This window comes from Delphinus delphis, chromosome 15 (assembly GCF_949987515.2).
Source record: "Delphinus delphis chromosome 15, mDelDel1.2, whole genome shotgun sequence".
NCBI lineage: Eukaryota > Metazoa > Chordata > Mammalia > Artiodactyla > Delphinidae > Delphinus > Delphinus delphis.
In genome coordinates, this window is record NC_082697.1 from 61,005,057 (window position 1) to 61,027,040 (window position 21,984).

General features: G+C 42.4%; 1 protein-coding gene across 2 annotated transcripts in view; it reads right to left on the minus strand.

The window, feature by feature from the left end:
* Positions 1 to 2,352: 2,352 nt before the first annotated feature.
* The window catches only part of PARN (poly(A)-specific ribonuclease), a 167,762-nt gene continuing 148,130 nt past the window's right edge, over positions 2,353 to 21,984 (minus strand). Inside the window, exons 23-24 of one of the 2 annotated variants that reach the window (XM_060031774.1) lie at positions 18,912 to 19,105; positions 2,353 to 3,358 (exon numbers count right to left, since the gene is read on the minus strand). In XM_060031774.1, the coding sequence (XP_059887757.1) occupies positions 3,306 to 3,358; positions 18,912 to 19,105 (247 nt within the window). In that variant the 3' untranslated portion in view covers positions 2,353 to 3,305. The remainder of the gene's footprint in view (positions 3,359 to 18,911; positions 19,106 to 21,984) is intronic. The other variant, XM_060031775.1, reaches the window with a different exon arrangement.

Consider the following 21,984-nt stretch of genomic DNA (forward strand, 5'->3'; position numbering starts at 1 on the left):
CTCCCTCCGAGGCCCTGCACACGTGGAGATCTTTAGACGACCCCACACTCTGCGTTTCTATGCCAGGCGTGCTCATTAGGCTAGATGTATGTTTCGTATGTACACCAATCACAGCCTCGCCCTGGTTTTCCCTCTTGTTCATTCCGTTAAAAGAAGTGCCAGGCCTATGTTTTCCTCTAAGAGTTTGATAGTTTCTGGCCTTACATTTAGGTCTTTAATCCATTTTGAGTTTATTTTTGTGTATGGTGTTAGGGAGTGTTCTAATTTCATACTTTTACATGTACCTGTCCAGTTTCACCAGCACCACTTATTGAAGAGGCTGTCTTTTCCCCACTGTATATTCTTGCCTCCTTTATCAAAGATACGGTGACCATATGTGCGTGGGTTTATCTCTGGGCTTTCTATAGTGTTCCATTGATCTGTATTTCTGTTTTTGTGCCAGTACCATACTGTCTTGATTACTGTAGCTTTGTAGTATAGTCTGAAGTCAGGGAGCCTGATTCTTCCAGCTCCACAGGCAGAACACTCTATGACATAAATCACAGCAAGATCCTTTTGACCCACCTCCTAGAGAAATGTAAATAAAAACAAAAATAAACAAATGGGACCTAATGAAACTTAAAAGCTTTTGCATAGCAAAGGAAACCATAAACAAGACCAAAAGACAACCCTCAGAATGAGAGAAAATATTTGCAAATGAAGCAACTGACAAAGGATTAATCTCCAAAATTTACAAGCAGCTCATGCAGCTCAATAACAATAAAACAAACAACCCAATCCAAAAATGGGCAGAAGACCTAAATAGACATTTCTCCAAAGAAGATATACAGATTGCCAACAAACACATGAAAGAATGCTCAACATCATTAATCATTAGAGAAATGCAAATCAAAACTACAATGATATCATCTCACACCGGTCGGAATGGCCATCATCAAAATATCTAGAAACAATAAATGCTGGAGAGGGTGTGAAGAAAAGGGAACCCTCTTGCACTGTTGGTGGGAATGTAAATTGATACAGCCACTGTGGAGAACAGTATGGAGGATCCTTAAAAAACTAAAAATAGAACTACCATACGACCCAGCAATCTCACTACTGGGCATATACCCTGAGAAAACCATAATTCAAAAAGAGTCATGTACCACAATATTCACTGCAGCTCTATTTACAATAGCCAGGACATGGAAGCAACCAAAGTGTCCATCAACAGATGAATGGATAAAGAAGATGTGGCACATATATACAATGGAATATTACTCAACCATAAAAAGAAACGAAATTGAGTTATTTGTAGTGAGGCGGATGGACCTAGAGTCTGTCATGCAGAGTGAAATAAGTCAGAAAGAGAAAAACAAATACCGTATGCTAACATATATATATATATATATATATATATATATATATATGGAATCTAAGAAAAAAAAAAGGTCATGAAGAACCTAGGGGTAAGACGGGAATAAAGACACAGACCTACTAGAGAATGGACTTGAGGATATGGGGAGTGGGAAGGGTAAGCTGTGACAAAGTGAGAGAGTGGCATGGACATATATACACTACGAAACATAAAATAGCTAGCTAGTGGGAAGCAGCCGCATAGCACAGGGAGATCAGCTCGGTGCTTTGTGACCACCTAGAGGGGTGGGATAGGGAGGGTGGGAGGGAGGGAGACGCAAGCGGGAAGAGATACGGGAACATATGTATATATATAACTGATTCACTTTGTTATAAAGCAGAAACTAACACACCATTGTAAAGCAATTATACTCCAATAAAGACGTTAAAAAAATTTTTTAAAAAAGTGTCAGGTACTACCTGTTTCTACCCGTAGGCTTTAATGACTCAGGAGAGTCCAGCAGCGCCCTCTAACCCCCTCCTTTGTCTTTACCCTCCTGTCACACTTTCCCACTGGGCTGTGCCTGGCGACCGCGTTGAGCAGGGGTGGGAGCTCCTCGTGCCAAGTCTGGGTTTGTAACTTTGGGGACAAGGGGGAGGGGGAAGGGAAGATGTTAAGAGGCCCTTAATTGGGGAAAATGTTTTACAAATCTGAATTCCCACGACACCTGGGATTCTCATCAGACCTGTAACAACTCAGATCCTTCCCACCAGAAAAAGATGCAGCCCCTCCTACACCATTTACCACGGGCTCCACTCCAGCACCAGGCATCTGACACATCAAGGCAGGTGAAAGGGTTAGAGGTTAAAAAAGAAAAAAGAGAAAACCATAAGCAACAGGCTTAGTGACTTACAGGGCTTTTTCAAGGGTGATCTTTAGAGAGAAATATGTCTACGTAGAGATTAAGTATGTCATTCACTTATAAAAGAAGAGAAAGGAAAAAAACAAAATCCTATGAAAATTTCTTTAATTTTCATCTTTTGGAAATACATTTTTCATTTTTATTTCCACGATACAAAAATGTTAAATATCTAACAATGATCTATATGAAGCAGATCTACTGAAGCAGATCCACGAGATTCTGTCCCTGTTGTGACCTGTTTCAACAGAGAAAGGGCTGGTACAGGGTGTCGATTTGTCATGATTTCACACACATGCACACACGCCACCTCACCCCCAGATGCCACCAAACAGAGAAGACACCAGGCTAAGATAACGAAAACTGAAAGCAGCACTACATGGGAAAACAGAAATTAACTTTTCACTCGTACACTCCACCATGAGAAACTCATATCTTAGGGGGAAAACTCTAAATAAATATGCCCCAAAGGTCAAGGCAGGTGTTGACAGCGGTAGAGATTTTCCTACTGGGAAAACAAGCTTGAGAGCCTCATATTTTCACGCAGCGATGGTGGAAAGCAGGCAGACACAACCGAATTCTCTACTGGGAGACATACCCACGCGCTGGGGCTGCCCCCAGGACTGAGCATGAGATGGTGGATGAGAACCTCTCAAAGCAGGAAAGAGTGCAACCCCAAATCAGGATCACAGCACCTAAGAGTGTCGGCTCTTTCTGTGAAATCTCAGGGCCAACCTTCCCCATCAGGTGGATTCTTAAACACAGATTCATGACAGGAAGGGTTTCACATGAGCAACAAGTAATGACCTGGTTAATCACGTACACATGACAGCCAACGACATGCTGAGCGCCAGCAGACAGGTGATGCTAAAGAGGAAGGAACACAGCCTTGACGATAAAAACTGGGATTTTTCAGGAGACACACACTTGGTTTCAAACCCCTCCTGCACCACATTGGATTCAGTTAAACACAGTATGGCTTCCAAAAATGCCGGCTGCTTCTTTCCTTCTCAGCAACAGCACCAGCGGTTTGTTCCACTCAGGTCTTGGTTACCACGTGTCAGGGACCTCAAAGAGCTTGGCTGAGCTGTCCGAGATGCTTCCTGGTGGGAGAGGACAAAACAAGGTGAACAAGGAGAGGACCACCCCGGGGGGGAAAACAAAAAGACCAGCTGCAAAGACAGCTTTGACCAGGGCCAGGGCCGGGCGGTGGCACGGCCACAAGTGGAGAGAGTCCACGGGTGGGCCTTGCCTATGGAGAGCAGTGCCCGGCAAACAGAGGCCACACTGCGGAAACATCACGGCAGGGCCAAGGAAGTGCCTCCCTGCTTGGGTGCCTCTCTTGATTTTACAGGAGTGACAGTATCTCTCAGTGAGAACACACTCTGTATTCTTTGCTAGCCAGCATGCTGGGCACTTAGTTCATTTAATCTTCATAAAAGCCCAGTTCAGGGGTACCAATATCCCCATTTTACAGATACAAGACATCTAGCGAGTGGCTGAGATGGGGTCTGGATCCTTCCGCAGCACCAAGGTGGCTGGGTTCCTCTGTGCCGTGGTGACCGGCACCCAGATGAGAAATATCAGGGGCTGGCAGCTAGACAGTGGCGGGAAGCCTACCAGTGGGAGTTCAGAGATCCCAAAAGGGGCAAAAGCAGCTTGTAGCTTTTTCCAATTTCAGCAACACTGGCTACAGTCTTCTCGGACTGAAGGGTCTCTTCCGTTACAAACAGTTTCACCCCGAAGTTAGAAGCCCTTCTGCATTCAGCTACTTTCTGCAACAGCAGCAGCAGCACTGGGTCAGGGCCTGGACCACAAATGTCCAGATCCGAGTGAATGGGAATTAAGTCAGGAAACAGCGTGTTCACGATGGAAAATGCACGACCGGGCATTCCCATACCCGTGGTATCATGCATTATTTAAGCCCTAGAGCAGGGCTGGCAGGGAAAAGGGCAAAGCCAGCCCCAGCCGCTAACACACCAAGAGTTCAAAAGGGGGGAGGTCTGTGATGATGCCTGAAGTGGAGAGTAACTTCTAAAAACAGAGGGGAACTCGCTCGGCTGGCAGTGGCTACTGCCAGTGACAGGAATGCCTAAAGGTAACTAGGTCCAAACACATGAAATAACACAGGGAATTCCACTAGAGTGAGAATTCCCACTTCTGCTCATTTATTGAGATAAAGTCCAGACAGACAGGATAAGAAGAGCAGGCGAGGGGTCATTTGAAGTGTTCTGCCCCAAGTCTCGTGGCTGTGTTGCACATGCATCTCTTCGGACTGCTCCTGAGAAGTGAAGATGGGCAGGAGATGGTCCATGTGACAAAGAGTGCCATGATCCAGTTAGAAAAGGAATAAAGGTTATTGAAAAATGAAACAAAACACAAACACAAACACTCCCCTCCCCAGAGCAACTAAATACTACAGACGGCCCATGATAAGACTGAAACCAGCCTGACCCCTCCTCCACCACACATTCACACAACACCTAATTGTAGGGAGGAAAATAAACATCAATAAGGGCATTTTTACAATTCACATATCAAAGAAATATTACAGCAGCCAATCTGCCATTCTAAAGGTAAAAGCCACAACGCCAAATGTGGGGAGCTGAAATAAATTAAAACTAGCTGAGAGGAAAAAAGATAAATGGCTAAAAGCAACAGCATTGTCATATTTATAATCGCACCCGTGGTTAGCTGGACGGGAGTATATGTGAGTCTGGTGGTACGCCATCAAACGCACAGGAGCGACTCTGTGATGAGCTAGTGAGAAATAACAGAATAAGCAAAAGCTGTGAAGTGAGGCAAGTCTGGCCTGACCATCTCACTAGCTGTAAGACTCCAAGCAACTCTCAGTGCCTCATCTATAAGATGGACTCGATGCTACTTTATGCCACCCAGGACTTCTGAGATTCAGCCAGGTTCCTGGCACAGAGCAAGTTTTTTTTTTTTCTTTTTTTTTTCTTTGCAGTACGCGGGCCTCTCACTGTTGTGACCTCTCCAGTTGCGGAGCACAGGCTCCGGACACGCAGGCTCAGCGGCCATGGCTCATGGGCCCAGCCGCTCCGCGGCATGTGGGATCTTCCCGGACGGGGGCACAAACCCGCGTCCCCTGCATCGGCAGGCGGACTCTCAACCACTGCGCCACCAGGGAAGCCCTAGAGCAAGTTTTTAATGCACGTTAGGCCCCTTCCCTTAGGGATAAGGTGGCCCAACACTGAACGTGGTGGCTGCCCAGGAAGCCAACAGCCTGCAGTCAGAGAGCTGCCTAAAATGCGCAGCTGCTGAGCAAGAATGATGTGTACGGAGGAAACAGAACTTTACAAACCATGTAAAGGAGACCCAGACCAGAGGGGAGCTGGACGCCACTGCTGGTGTTTGTCCTAGCACCTTCCAGAAAGGGAGAGCTGTAGACCGTTGAAGGATCTGTCTCAAAGCTAACGGACAAAGAGCTATGGTCGGTTTTCCGGCGAACTCACTTTCACAGCCCTGTTTAGTTACTAGAGTGCAAAGAATTATTCAGGAACAATTCTTCTTTTTAAATAGATACTTCAGGACATCTGCCTCCTGCTACGATGGGCCATACCTTGCATCACATACAAAGATTAACTCTAAATGGATTGTATGTCTGCATGTAAAACCTAAAACTGGAAAACTTCTAGAAGAAAACACAAGAGAAGATCTCTGCAATCGAGTAAGGCAAAGATTTCTTAGATATGACAACAAAGGCATAATCCAAGGGAAAAAGATTGATAAATTGGATTTCGTTAAAATTTAAAACTTCTACTATTGAAAGATACTGTTAAGAGAATGAAAAGAAAAGCACAGTCTGGAAGAATTTGTAGAACACCCATAAGGACCTGTATCCTGAATACGTAAGAATACATAAGAACTCTTAAAACTGAATAAGGAGAAAACAAACAGCCCAATGAAAAAATGAGCAAAAGATTTGAACAAACATTTCATTAAAGAGATTTAAATGGACAAATAATCAAATAAAAAGATACTTAACATCATTAGTCATTAGGGAAATTCAAACCAAAGCCATAATGAGATACCAGTACATACCACTAGAATGGCAAAAAGGACAATACCAACACTGGTGAAGGTACAGAGCCACTAAGCCCTCATGCCCGGCTGGTGGGAATGCAAAATGCTGCAGCCACTTTGGAAAACAGCGTGCCAGGTTCTTATAAAATTAAACATACACTTACCACACGACTCAGTAATTCCAGCCTTAGGTATTTTCCCAAAGAAATGAACACTTAGTTCGCACAAAAACTTATACACAAATGTTTATATCTGCTAGATTCTTAGTTGCTAACAACCTAAATGTCAACAGGCAAAATGGATAAATGAACAGTGATATGTCCATAAAATGGACTGCTACTCAGCAGAAAGAAGGAATGAGCCAGTGACATGGGCAAGAACACAGACAAACGTCAAATGTGTTAAGCTAAGTGCAAGACTCAAGGGCTTACTTATTGAATGATTCCATTTAAATGACCTTCTGAAAAAAGCAAAATTACAGGAATAGAAAGCAGATCAGCAGCTGCTGGGATCTATGGATGGGAAGGGGCTGATTGCAAAGGGGCACGAGGGAATCTTCTGGAATAACTGTTCTATTTCTTGAGCACAGTGATGGTTATTTGACTGTACATATTTGTCAAAATTCATCAACTTGTACACCTAAAAGTAATGACATATTGTATGTAAACTGTATCTTAATAAAGCTGACCCTGCAAAAGGTATGAGGAATGTTGTTTTAAAAAAATCCAACAGATTTTAATATGCAATATTATGCTGATAATTAAAATTATTTGACCAAGAGTTTTTTTTTTAAATGGGGGGAAAACAAGATACTAAACGACATATAGAGTATGATGCCAACTATGTATAAAAACGATAGGCAGGGGCTTCCCTGGTGGCGCAGTGGTTGAGAGTCCGCCTGCCGATGCAGGGGACACGGGTTCGTGCCCTGGTCCGGGAGGATCCCACATGCCGCGGAGCGGCTAGGTCCGTGAGCCATGGCCGCTGAGCCTGCGCGTCTGGAGCCTGTGCTCCGCAACGGGAGAGGCCACAACAGTGAGAGGCCCGCGTAACGCAAATTAAAAAAAAAAAAAAAAAAAAAAAAGATAGAGTAAAATACTTGTTAACAGAGTATGAGGTAACTAGGGTTTAATGTTCTTTCTAGCTTCCTTCATTTTACTGATTTTCACAGTGAGCACATTATTTTTGTTAACAGAAACAACAAAAGAAACTAAAAAGTGGTAAACACAAAGGGTGATTGTTTCTGCTGATTTACCTTTCATCTAACTAGAGTTGAAAGGGAGAAACTCTGAGCTAAGACAGCTCTTCCCTCACGTGAATCTGAAAAACTACACAGCACGCTGGAAATCTGCCGTCCTACCGTTTCCTACAGAGTGGAATTCTGTATAGGGCAAGATCCTCTGGGGTGCCATACAGGAGTTTTTAAGTAGGAAGTGCTCCAAAGGGCCTGGTCGTGGGGTGGTATCCACACCAAGAAAGCAGGGCTCCCCTGGATGGTGTGTGGGGAGCCCCCGAGGTATGCCTGGAGGAAGAGGGAGGCGCAGGGAGTGTGCCGCCCCACAGGGCAGCACACTCCTCAGTTAGGCTGAAATCTGCATTTTAATTGAGGAATTAAAAAGTTCTTTGGGAGGTCGTTTGACATCCCTAGCCTGGCCGCTCAAGTGACCGATAGCACCAACTGCAGATCGTGTTCCTCACTTCAGGAGACCTCCAACAGCACAAGGAGACCGCTGTTCTAGGTAGACTCCCTACTTTTATACTGTAACCCTAGGGGTTTAAGCTGGAAAGGTTCAGCAGATTAGTCAAGACTACAATAAAACCTGCGGCTCTTGGAAACCATGTAAAGCTCTAATGTGTTGGGTTTTTCTTTTTTTAATAAATTTATTTTATTTTTGGCTGCGTTGGGTCTTCGTTGCAGGCTTTTCTCTCGTTGCGGCGAGCGGGGGCTACTCTTCATTGCGGTGCACGGGCTTCTAATTGCGGTGGCTTCTCTTGTTGAGCACGGGCTCCAGGCGCGTGGGCTTCAGTGGTTGTGGTACGCAGGCTCAGTAGTTGTGGCTTGCAGGCTCTAGAGCGTGGGCTCAGCAGTTGTGGCACATGGGCTTAGTTACTCCACCGCATGTGGGATCTTCCCAGACCAGGGCTCGAACCCGTGTCCCCTGCACTGGCAGGTGGATTCTTAACCACTGTGCCACCAGGGAAGCCCTGTGTTGGATTTTAAATGTAAAGTGGAAAGGAAACTTGGAACAACTCTATCATGTGACAAAAAGTCACCAGGAACAGTCCACAGCTCGGCCCTGTTCCGTGAACACTGTCTAACAGGCACTGCCGGAGCCTCTGGCTAGTGGACAGTCCATCTTTATTTTGAGACTGGCCAGTCTCGTCAGCATCAGGCCACTGGAACACAATTCACTTACTCAGCAAGAGCAAGTGCGCTGTGGACACCCATCCATTACTATCTGGGGAACATTTCTTGGACAGTTTACTCCAGCATAAATGGCACACAGAGCTGTTTCCTTTATATACCAATGAAGAATATACCTTGAATGCCCCAGTGGAAAGCAGACAGCATTACCAATCTACACTAACTGCAATAAATATAAAGGGAGGGGATTTATATTATACATTTGCTTCCTGAAAATAGGATAGAAACAACTACAGTTACGAGAAATATTTACTAAGTACATAACATGTACATAAAAAGCTCCAAAAGAGAATAATGTCTCGGACTTTTACTGCATGACTTCATCACAAGAAAATCCAGGTTGGTAGTTGTTTCTGATCTAGAACAGATGCCAGAAATATTCACCTTTGCAAAGAATCCTTTGTTTCCTCTAAAGTTTGGATAAACTTCACATTTTCCAGAGTGGTACAAGGCCTTTGCTCTGGATCAGACAGCCCTCCCCGCCACCCCCAATAACAGCTGTATTTGACTTTGCATATTTGTGATTCTGTGAGCCTTGGTTTCCTCTCTATAAATTAGATATAATGATATCTACACCTTACTTGGTTTTTATAACGACTAGACCATAAAGGACGTTCCTAGCACAATGTCCGGTATATAATATCAACTCAATAAATGGTTATTTCTTCTATAACTTAAGTCATTTTGTTATCTTGGAAGGTGTCCAGTACTTAACTCTTAGTGTATCTTTGATACTAAATTGTGTAACTAAGAAAAATGACACTGTTTTGTGTGGGATTTATCGAGCATCAGTGTCCCGGGATTGCTACGGTACATGATATTCTATGGCCGTACTTTTTGCTACTTTCCCCTCGGAAAACAGAACATTTCCTACAGGTGGAATGCTGTCTTTTATGTTTTTCATGCCTTCACTAGCAGTGTACTGGGCAACCAACGCACCCTAGTGAATCATCTGAGCACCTGTCAAGATAACATCCCCAGTAGGAACGCTCAGGCTAGATGCCTTAGAACCCATCTGTGCAGGACAGACGGAGCCACACTGTACCAGACACTCTAATCCAGTTCTGGCCGACATCAATCCAGGCCCTCTCTGCTCCTGGGATTCTCTGAACCTTTGGGAGATTCATACAGACCCTTTAGAGTCCGAACTTTGTACTGTTGCTCATTTTAGGACCTCCTTAAAGTAAATGAGCAATCAAAATCATATGACTTACCAAGTCCAGCGCCCGATATCTTGACCTACATCCAGCTGATACTATTAGGACTACATGCTTAAAACAAACCTGCTAAAGAGGATCCAGGAAACTTCCAGCCTTGCGTCAGAAGGTCTTAGTGAATGGTGCTCCAGAAGAAAACTCAATGATCTCAAGTTCTCTGATTCAATTAAAAGTTGTCAAGATGCTTCTCTTTTTTTAGCTGGATTGACAAAGAAGTACAAAAACCTATCTTTTTTTTTTTTTAGCTCAAATCTTGTGGCAGTGACAGCTTTACTGTCAATGGGAGGAAAAAAAAAACTATTTTAATGATGGTATTATAAATTCAAAACCCCAAATAACTCATAGAAAGTTTTCACTTAAAACGATGAAAGTTATAAAAGGAGCTAATCTACTGATGCAATCTATTATTAGGTATTTTAATACCTTTGAGACTGTGCTGAGATAGAAGGGAAAAAACCTAAAATCCTGTCCCTGAGAAGTAACAGATAAGTGAAAAAATTAAAGAGAATGATGTGAAGGAAAGCTATACAAGAGGGGAAAAGTGCCCCGCCCCACAACATGCTTGGGGTGAGCTCTGAAAGTCATGCTAACATTTAATATTTAAGATTTGTGAAGCAGGTACAATGCGGCAGTGGCAACAAGTTATCAAAGATGAAGACTAAGTATGTTACAGATTAAAAACTTCTCTAATACCTAAATGAGGGAAAGGGAGACTCACAGATTCAAGAGACAGTTAAAATACACGACCCAGACTTCAAACAAGAGTTTAAGTTTTCAGTTAAAGTTAAGCTTTAGCATAATGTATAAAAGGCATCTGTGACATTTTTGCTGCTTCTTTGATTTCATTCATATCAATGAGATTCAGAAAACGCCCTGCAGGCAGATCGAGCCACATGTAAAAAGAGGAATTAACTGAAACACAATGGATTCTTGGCTTGAGTGTGAATCAAGTTCCAGGCTTCCACTCCCATCCTTTGATTTGACTGTTGGTTCCACTAACAGGGGTGACTATCAGGAAGCAAGATAAAGGAGAAGAGTAATTTTGGCTTGCAGGCATCCCCCTCATCACGTAACTGTGCTTAAAGGTACTCACTTTATTGCAGGCCTGACTTAAGGGCTCTGTGATCTTGGGCAAGTCACATAACCTTCAGGCCTCCGCTGTTTCCTCACTCCTTTTCTTTTCTTTCTTTAATTTTTTTTTATCGAAGTGTAGTTGATTTACAATGTCGTGTTAATTTCTGGTGTGCAGCAAAGTGATTCATTTATATATATATTCTTTTTCATATTCTTTTCCACTATGGTTTATTACAGGATATTGAATATAGTTCCCTGTGATACACAATATGACCTTGTTTACCTATTTTACATATAGTAGTTTGGATTTGATAATCCCAAACTCCTAATTTATCCCTCCTCCACACCCTTTCCCCTTTGGTAACCATAAATTGTTTTTCTATGTCTGTGAGTCTGTTTCTGTTTTGCAAATAAGTTCATTTGTATCATATTTTAGATTCCACATGTAAGTGATATCACATGGTATTTGTCTTTCTCTTTCTGACTTACTTCACTTAGTATGATAATTTCTAGGTCCATCCACGTTGCTGCAAATGGCATTATTTCGTTCTTTTTTTATGACTTAGTAGTATTCCATTGTATACATGTACCACATCTTCTTTCCATTCATCTGTTGATGGACATTTAGGGTACTTCCATGTCTTGGCTACTGTAAACAGTGCTGCTATGAACACTGGGGTGCACATATCTTTTCGAATTAGAGTTTTCTCCAGATATATGCCCAGGAGAGGGATTGCTGGATCATATGGTAGTTCTATTTTTAGTTTTTTAAGGAACCTCCATATGGTTTTACATAGTGGCTGTACCAATTTACATTCCCACCAACAGTGTAGGAGGGTTCCCTTTTCTCCACACCCTCTCCAGCATTTGTTATTTGTAGATGTTTAATGATGGCTATTCTGACCAGTATGAGGTGATACCTCATTGTAGTTTTGATTTGCATTTCTCTAATAATTAGTGATACTGAGCATCTTTTCATGTGCCTGTTGGCCATCTGCATGTCTTCTTTGGAGAAACGTCTACTTAGGACTTCTGCCCATTTGTTGATTGTACTGTTTTTTGTTGTTGTTGTTGTTGAGTTGCATGAGCTGTTTGTATATTTGGGAAATTAAGCCCTTGTTGGACGCATCATTTGCAAATATTTTCTCCCATTCTGGAGGTTGTCTTTTCATTTTCTTTATAGTTTCCTTTGCTGTACAAAAGCTTGTAAGTTTGATTAGATCCCATTTGTTTATTTTTCTTTTTATTTCTACTGCCTTGGGAGACTGACCTAAGAAAACATGGCTACGATTTATGCCAGAGAATGTTTTGCCTATGTTCTCTTCTAGGAATTTTATGGTGTCATGTCTTATATTTAAGTCTTTAAGCTATTTTGAATTTATTTTTGTGAGGGAGTCTTCTAACTTCACTGATTTACACGCAGCTTTCCAGTTTTCTCAACACCACTTGCAGAAGACACTGCCTTTTCTCAGGCGTCAGTTTTCTTAATTGTAAAATGGACCATCATGCCTACTTCAGAGATTTAAACGAAAGCATTTCCATCAAGCACGAAGTGCAGGGGTGGGGGGGTGGATGAATTGGGAGATTGGGATTGACATATATACACTACTATGTATAAAATACATAACTAATGAGAACCTACTGTATAGCACAGGGAACTTTACTCAGTGCTCTGTGGTGACCTAAATGGGAAGGAAATCTAAAAAAGAGGGGATATATGTATATGTGTAACTGAATCACTTTGCTGTATAGCGGAAACTAACACAACACTGTAAAGCAACTATACTCTAATAAAAATTAATTAAAAAAAATAAAGATAGGATCCGAACATGCCACATCTAAGGAACTCAGGATGGTGGAGTGGTTGCCTTCACATGTGATGTAGGCTCCTATGTCAGAGAAGAGGCGAAGGCTCTAAGAGTCCATATTTTTAGGGGAGAGAGCAGAAGCAAGAAGACCCACAATCCTGCAGCCTGTGGAAAGAAAACCACATTCACAGAAAGACATACAAAATGAAAAGGCAGAGGACTATATACCAGATGAAGGAACAAGATAAAACCGCAGAAAAACAACTAAATGAAGTGGAGATAGGCAACCTTCCAGAAAAAGAGTTCAGAATAATGATAGTGAAGATGATGCAGGACCTCGGAAAAAGAATGGAGGCAAAGATGGAGAGGATGCAAGAAATGTTTAACAAAGACCTAGAAGAATTAAAGAACAACAAACAGAGATGAACGATACAATAACTGAAATGAAAAATACACTAGAAGGAATCAACAGCAGAATAATAGGCAGAAGAACGGATAAGTGACCTGGAAGACAGAATGGTGGCATTCAATGCTATGGAACAGAGTAAAGAAAAAAGGATGAAAAGAAATGAAGACAGCCTAAGAGACCTCTGGGACAACATTAAACACACCAACATTTGCATTTTAGGGGTCTCAGAAAGAGAAGAGAGAAAGAAAGGACTCAAAAAAAATATTTGAAGAGATTATAGTGGAAAACTTCCCTAACATGGGAAAGGAAAGAGCTGCCCAAGTCCAGGAAGCACAAAGAGTCCCAGGCAGGATAAACCTAAGGAGAAACATGCCGAGACACATAGTAATCAAACTGACAAAAATTAAAGACAAAGAAAAATTATTAAAAGCAACAAGGGAAAACGACAAATAACATGCAAGGGAACTCCCATAAGGTTAACAGCTGATTTCTCAGCAGAAACTACAAGCCAGAAGGGAGTGGCATGATATATTTAAAGTGATGAAAGGGAAGAACCTACAACCAAGATTACTTTACCTGGCAAGGATCTCATTCAGATTCAACGGAGAAAGCAACTGCTTTACAGACAAGCAAAAGCTAAGAGAATTCAGCACCACCAAACCAGCTTTACAACAAATGCTAAAGGAACTTCTCTAAGTGGGAAACACAAGAGAAGAAAAGGACCTACAAAAACAAACCCAAAACAATTAAGAAAATGGTAATAGGAACATACATATTGATAATTACCTTAAATGGGAATGGATTAAATGCTCCAACGAAAAGACACAGGCTCACTGAATGGATACAAAAACAAGACTCATATATATGTTGTCTACAAGAGACCCACTTCAGACCTAGGGACACATACAGACTGAAAGTGAGGGAATAGAAAAAGATAATCCATGCAAATGGAAAACAAAAGAAAGCTGGAGTAGCAATACTCACATCAGACAAAACAGACTTTAAAATAAAGAATGTTACAAGAGACGAGGAAGGACACTACATAATGATCAAGGGATCAATCCAAGAAGAAGATATAACAATTATAAATATATATGCACCCAACATAGGAGCACCTCAATACATAAGACAACTGCTAACAGCTATAAAAGAGGAAACCGACAGTAACACAGTAATAGTGGGGGACTTTAACACGTCACTTACACCAATGGATAGATCATCCACACAGAAAATTAATAAGGAAACACAAGCTTTAAATGACACAACAGACCAGATAGATTTAATTGATATTTATAGGACATTCCATCCGAAAACAGTGATTACACTTTCTTCTCAAGTGCACACGGAACATTCTCCAGGATAGATCACATCTTGGGTCAAAAATCAAGCCTTCATAAATTTAAGAAAACTGAAATCACATCAAGCATCTTTTCCGACCAAAACGCTATGAGATTAGAAATAAATTACGAGAAAAAACCATAAAAAACATAAACACATGGAAGCTAAACAATAAACAATACATTACTAAATAACCAAGATATCACTGAAGAAATCAAAGAGAAATCAAAAAATACCTAGAGACAAATGACAATGAAAACATGATGATCCAAAACCTATGGGATGCAGCAAAAGCACTTTTAAGAGGGAAGTTTATGGCAATACAATCCTACCTCAAGAAACAAGAAATATCTCAAATAAACAATCTAACCTTACACCTAAAGGAACTAGAGAAAGAAGAACAAACAAAACCCAAAGTTAGCAGAAGGAAAGAAATCGTAAAGATCAGAGCAGAAATAAATGAAATAGAAACAAAGAAAACAATTGCAAAGATCAATAAAACTAAAACCTGGTTCTTTGAGAAGATAAACAAAATTCATAAACCTTTAGCCAGACTCATCAAGAGATAGAGAACTCAAATCAATAAAATTAGAAATGAAAAAGGAGAAGTTACAACAGATACCACAGAAATACAAAGCATTGTTAAGAGACTACTACAAGCAGCCCTATGCTAACAAAACGGACAACCTGGAAGAAATGGACAAATTCTTAGGAAGGTATAACCTTCCAAGAGTGAACAAGGAAGAAATAGAAAATATGAACAGACCAATCACAAGTAATGAAATTGAAACTGTGATTAAAAATCTTCCAACAAACAAAAGTCCAGGACCAGGTGGCTTCACAGGTGAATTCTATCAAACATTTAGAGAAGAGCTAACACCCATCATTCTCAAACTCTTCCAAAAACTGCAGAGGAAGGGACACTCCCAAACTCATTCTATGAGGCCACCATCACCCTGATACCAAAACTAGACAAAAATACTACAGAAAAAGAAAATTACAGACCAATATCATTGATGAATATAGATGCAAAACTCCTCAACAAAATACTAGCAAACAGAATCCAACAACACATTAAAAGGGTCATACACCACGATCAAGTGGGATTTTTCCTAGGGATGCAAGGATTCTTCAATATATGCAAATCAATCAATGTGATACACCATATTAACAAACTGAAGAATAAAAACCATATGATCATCTCAATAGAGGCAGAAAAAGCTTTTGACAAAATTCAACACCCATTTATGACCAAAAAAACTCTCCAGAAAGTGGGGATAGAGGGAACCTACCTGAACACAATAAAGGCCATATATGACAAACCTACAGCAAACATCATTCTCAATGGTGATAAACTGAAAGCATTTCCTCTAAGATCAGAAACAAGACAAGGATGTCCACTCTTGCCACTACTATTCAACATAGTTTTGGAAGTCCTAGCCATGGCAATCAGAGAAGAAAAAGAAATAAAAGGAATACAAATTGGAAAAGACGAAATAAAACTGTCACTGTTTGCAGATGACATAATACTATATATAGATAATCCTAAAAATACTACCAGAAAACTACTAGAGCTAATCAATGAATCTGGTAAAGTTGCAGGATACAAAATTAATGCACAGAAATCTATGCACTATACACTAACCTATACACTAACAATGAAAGATCAGAAAGAGAAATTTAGGAAACACTCCCACTTACCATTGCAACAAAAAGAATAAAATACCTAGGAATAAACCTACCTAAGGAGGTAAAAGACCCATACTCAGAAAACTATAAGACACTGATGAAAGAAGTCAAAGATGACACAAACAGATGGAGAGATATACCATGTTCTTAGAAAAATCAATATTGTGAACATGACTATACTACCCAAAGCAATCTACAGATTCAATGCAATCCCTATCAAATTACCAATGGCACTTTTACAGAACTAGAACAAAAAAATCTTAAAATTTGTAATGGAGACACAAAAGACCCTGAATAGCCAAAGCAGTCTTGAGGGAAAAAAACAGAGCTGGAGGAATCAGACTCCCTGACTTCAGACTATACTACAAAGCTACAGTAATCAAGACAATATGGTACTGGCACAAAAACAGAAATATAGATCAATGGAACAGGATAGAAAGTCCAGAGATAAACCCATGCACCTGTGGTCAACTAATCTATACAAAGCAGGCAAGGATATACAATGGAGAAAAGACAGTCTCTTCAATAAGTGGTGCTGGGGAAACTGAACGACATGTAAAAGAATGAAATTAGGACACTCCCTAACACCATACACAAAAATAAACTCAAAATGGATTAAAAACCTAAATGTAAGACTGGACAATATAAAACTCTTAGAGGAAAACATGGGAAGAACATACTTTGACATAAATCACAGCAAGATCTTCTTTGACCCACCTCCTAGAGTAATGGAAATAAACAAAAATAAACAAATGGGTCCTAATGGAACTTAAAAGCTTCTGCACAGCAAAGGAAACTACAAACAAGACGAAAAGACAACCCTCAGAATGGGAGAAAATATTTGCAAACGAATCAACGGACAAAGGATTAATCTCCAAAATATATAAACAGCTCATGCAGCTCAATATTTAAAAAACAAACAGCCCAATCAAAAAGTGGGCAGAAGACCTAAATAGACATTTCTCTAAAGAAGACATACAGATGGCCAAGAGGCACATGAAAATCTGCTCAACATCACTAATTATTAGAGAAATGCAAATCAAAACTACAATGAGGTATCACCTCACGCTGGTTAGAATGGGCATCATCAGAAAATCTACAAACAACAAAAGCTGGAGAGGGTGTGGAGAAAAGGGAACCCTCTTGCACTGTTGGTGGGAATGTAAATAGATACAGCCACTAAAGAGAGGTTCCTTAAAAAACTAAAAATAGAATTACCATATGACACAGCAATCCCATTACTGGACATATACCCTGAGAAAACCATAATTCAAAAAGACACATGCGCCCCAGTGTTCACTGCAGCACTATTTACAGTAGCCAAGTCATGGAAGCAACCTAAATGCCCATCGACAGATGAATGGATAAAAAAGATGTGGTACATATATACAATGGAATATTACTCCACCATAAAAAGGAACAAAATTGGGTCATTTGTAGAGACATGGATGGACCTAGAGACTGTCATACAGAGTGAAGTAAGTTAGAAAGAGAAAAACAAATATCATATATTAACGCACATTTGTGTAATCTAGAAAAATGGTACAGACAAACCGGTTTGCAAAGCATAAGTAGAGACACAGATGTAGAGAACAAATGTATGGACACCAAGGGGGGAAAGCAGGGTGTGATGAATTGGGAGATTGGGATTGAAATATATACACTAATATGTATAAAATAGATAATTAATAAGAACCTGCTGTATAAAAAATAAATTCGTTTAAAAAAAACAGAAAAAATAAAGATAAAAAAAAAAAAGCATGAAGTGCAGTGCAGGGTCATCAGCAAACCTGGTCAGCAGTGGCTGTAATTTCTGTCACCATGTCTGCTAGCTGACCAGGTTCTGGCCCAATCTCCTGAGCAGGGCGTTTCACAGATGCTGGCTTCCCAGCAAGCCCCTTCCTTGCCTGGTACTCGGGTCCTGCTGAGGGTCTGTGCACCATGGGCTGGGTTAGCTCATGGGGCCTCCACAGCATGTCTGGAGGACAGAGAGGATACGGGACTTGGCTCACCTTCTCATTCTGCTCTTACTAGCTACCTGGACCTGCACATTTCTTCACCTCTCTGAGTCCAGACTTCTGCATCACTAAAACAAGGATGAGTCCCTATGTCAGGGCTGTTGTGAGAATGAAATTCAATCAGGAAAGAGAAGGCTCCAGTGTCTAGCACACAGTAGGCATACAACATGTGTTCATTTCCCGTTTCTTTTACTCCTTACATAATTCTGCTTACGAGAGAAATTCAGGTGGCCTGGGGTTTTACTGGGAACAGTGAAAACTCTGCTACTGAAAATAACACATGTAGGAGTAGGCCTCTGTGCAAATTCACATATACATTTAAAATATTGAGGTGACTTTACATACATCAGCAAAGCCTCTAAACCGTGGAGGACAGAGAGAAGGTTACCAAAACAGACTTAACCATCTTTAACAAGGAGGCCCCCACCAAGCCTCACTCTATCAAGAGCCAGGGCTTTTCGGAGATTCCTCAAATTAAATTAAAATGATCTGAAAAACATCTGGTCCCGTTTTAGGCTACATGGGCTTTGTTATCGACTGAAGCCCTGCTATAATCTCTCCCCCCAAATAAGAGTTTCTAGAACATTAAAGAAGACACAGCTCTAGAACCTTAGTGAGATTCAATACACACCTGTCGGAGAAAGGTCCTTCTTCATCCTTTTTAATTTCTTGGCCTTTTTCCTTCCCTCTGAGAGGGATTCTGCACAGGGATCTGTCTGCTCAAGCTCAGTGTCAGAAATCTCCCCTGATACTCTGGCCTCCAGGACACCTTCTGCTTGACTGGGACTCAGATTTCTCTTTCCTACTGTGCTGGTGGCTGTGAGACTGAAATGCAAGTGGAACAACATGAAAGGTGTTGAGAGTAAGTGGAAGACTAAACCTATAAAAATATTTTAACACTCTTAATTCTATTAACACTTAACTAGCAATCAAACAACATGGGTAGCTGCTGCCTGGAGGTGCAAGTTAAAGACCTTACTGTGAACTGAAGTCTGAAAGTTTACCCACAACAAGCTTATTCAGAAGAAACTTCTACACCAGGCTTGTGCACAGATATACACAAATCTAAGCTGTTCATAGTGTTTAAAAGAAAAAAATTTTAAAGAAAATTCCTGGTCTTTATTTTGATAGAGTTACCCTAACAGAAGAGTAGAATAGTAGAGCAACCATAACAAAATAACAGTCTGGATTACATTAAATCACAAGACAGCATTGTTACTTGCATGCTGCCTGATGGATACACAGTAGAGCAGGAGAATTCTTGAGTCTGCCGGCTGTCACACCGCTCGTGCATTTGAACACTTAAAAGGTATACCCCACCTTCATATAATTCTCTTCCATTCCAAAAAGGTGACTTGTCAAGATTATAATTAAACCTGGCTTCATTTTAAAAGCTTTATAGGATCTGACATGTTGAATTAGATCAGATTACATGTCCTGATTTTCCTTAAGAAAATATGTTCCCTGAATCAGAACTTGATAATAACAGAGACCACAGGGCCAGTGTGAGTCCTGTCTCCTCTAAATGAGTCTTATAAACAGGTTTTTTTTTTATAGCCCCCACGTTATGAAAAGCATAAAGAATCTAGTCATTCCCCCTAAGGGAGGCCATTCAGGCACAGAGTGGGGTGCGGAGAGGGAGAGAGAGAGAACATGAGCAAGCTCCTGTGTCAGCCCTCCCTAGGAAGTGAACGCTTTATTTTATTTTTAAATATATTTATTTATTTACTTTATTTTTGGCTGCATTGGGTCTTGGTTGCTGTGAGTGGGCTTTTTCTCTAGTTGTGGCAAGTGGGGGCTACTCTTCATTGCAGTGCGCAGGCTTCTCATTGCGGTGGCTTCGTGTGGAGCATGGGCTCTAGGCATCCGGGCTTCAGTAGTTGTGGCACATGGGCTCAGTAGTTGTGGCACGTGGGCTCAGTAGTTGTGGATTGCGGGCTCTAGAGTGCAGGCTCAGTAGCTGTGGTGCACGGGCTTAGTTGCTCCATGGCATTTGGGATCTTCCTGGACCAGGGGCTCAAACACGTGTCCCCTGCAATGGCAGGCGGATTCTTAACCACTGTGCCACCAGCAAAGTCCCGAAGTGAACGCTTTAAAATGTTACATATAAAAAACTTGGGGGACTTCCCTGGTGGTCCAGTAGTTAAGACTCTGCGCTCCCAATGCTGGTGGCAGGGTTCGATCCCTGGTCAGGGAACTACATCCCACACGCATGCCGCAACTAAGGGTTCGCATGCCACAGCTAAGGAGCCTGCCTGCCGCAACTAAGACCCGGCGCAGCCAAATTAAAAAACAAGAACAAAAACAAAAAACTCGGGCTACCCGATGATTCAAGTTCTGCAATGTTACTCTTCCCTGTTCCTTACTTCCTCACTCATGTGAAGAAGGTGGTGGTGCTCAGAAGCCATAGGAAGCAGAACAGAGAGAGCTCAGAGCAGATGGCCTGTTAAGCCTGGCTGGCCAGCCTCCCGCTGTCATCTCTTCACCTGTGTTATATGCAGCTTTTGGAAACATCTTTTATTGAGGGGATATGAAGAAAAGGAGAATACCAAAGGTAGTATTTTGGGGGGAGAGTTATTAGAAATTCATGCTAGGGGACTTCCAGGAAGATGGCGGAAGAGTAAGACGCGGAGATCACCTTCCTCCCCACAGATACACCAGAAATACATCTACGCGTGGAACAACTCCTACAGAGCACCCACTGAACGCTGGCAGAAGACCTCAGACCTCCCAAAAGGCAAGGAACCCCCCACATACCTGGTTAGGGCAAAAGAAAAAAATAAACAGAGACAAAAGGATAGGGACGGGTCCTGCACCAGCGGGAGAGAGCTGTGAAGGAGGAAAAGTGTCCACACACTAGGAAGCCCCTTTGCGGCGGAGATTTCGGGTGGCGGAGTGGGGGAGCTTCGGCGGCGGAGACTGCGGGTGGCAGAGTGGGGGAGCTTGGGAGCCGCGGAGGAGAGCACAGCAACAGGGGTGCGGAGGGCAAAGCGGAGAGATTCCAGCGCAGAGGATCGGGGCCGACCGGCACTCACCAGCCGAGAGGCTTGTCTGCTCGCCCGCCAGGGCGGGCGGGGCTGGGAGCTGAGGCTCTGGCTTCTGTCGGAGCCAGCGCCGGGAGAGGACTGAGGTTGGCGGCGTGAACACAGCCTGCAGGGCGTTAGTGCACCGCGGCTAGCCGGGAGGGAGTCTGGGGAAAAGTCTGGACCTGCCGAAGAGGCAAGAGACTTTTTCTTCCCTTTTTGTTTCCTGGTGCACGAGGAGAGGGGATTAAGAACGCTGCTTAAGAGAGCTCCAGAGACGGGCGCGAGGGGCGGCTAAAAGTGCGGAGCCCAGAGACAGACATGAGACGCTAAGGCCGCTGCTGCCGCCACCAAGAAGCCTGTGTGCGAACACAGGTCACTATCCACACCCCCTTCCGGGGAGCCTGTGCAGCCCGCCACTGCCAGGGTCCCGGGATCCAGGGACAACTACCCCGGGAGAACGCACGGCGCGCCTCAGGCTAGCAACGTCATGCTGGCCTCTGCCGCCGCAGGCCCGCCCCGCACTCCGTGACCCTCCCTACCCCGGCCTGAGTGAGCCAGAGCCTCCGAATCAGCGGCTCCTTTAACCCCGTCCTGTCTGAGCAAAGAACAGACGCCCTCCGGCGACCTACACGCACAGGCGGGGCCAAATCCAAAGCTGAGCCCCTGGGAGCTGTGAGA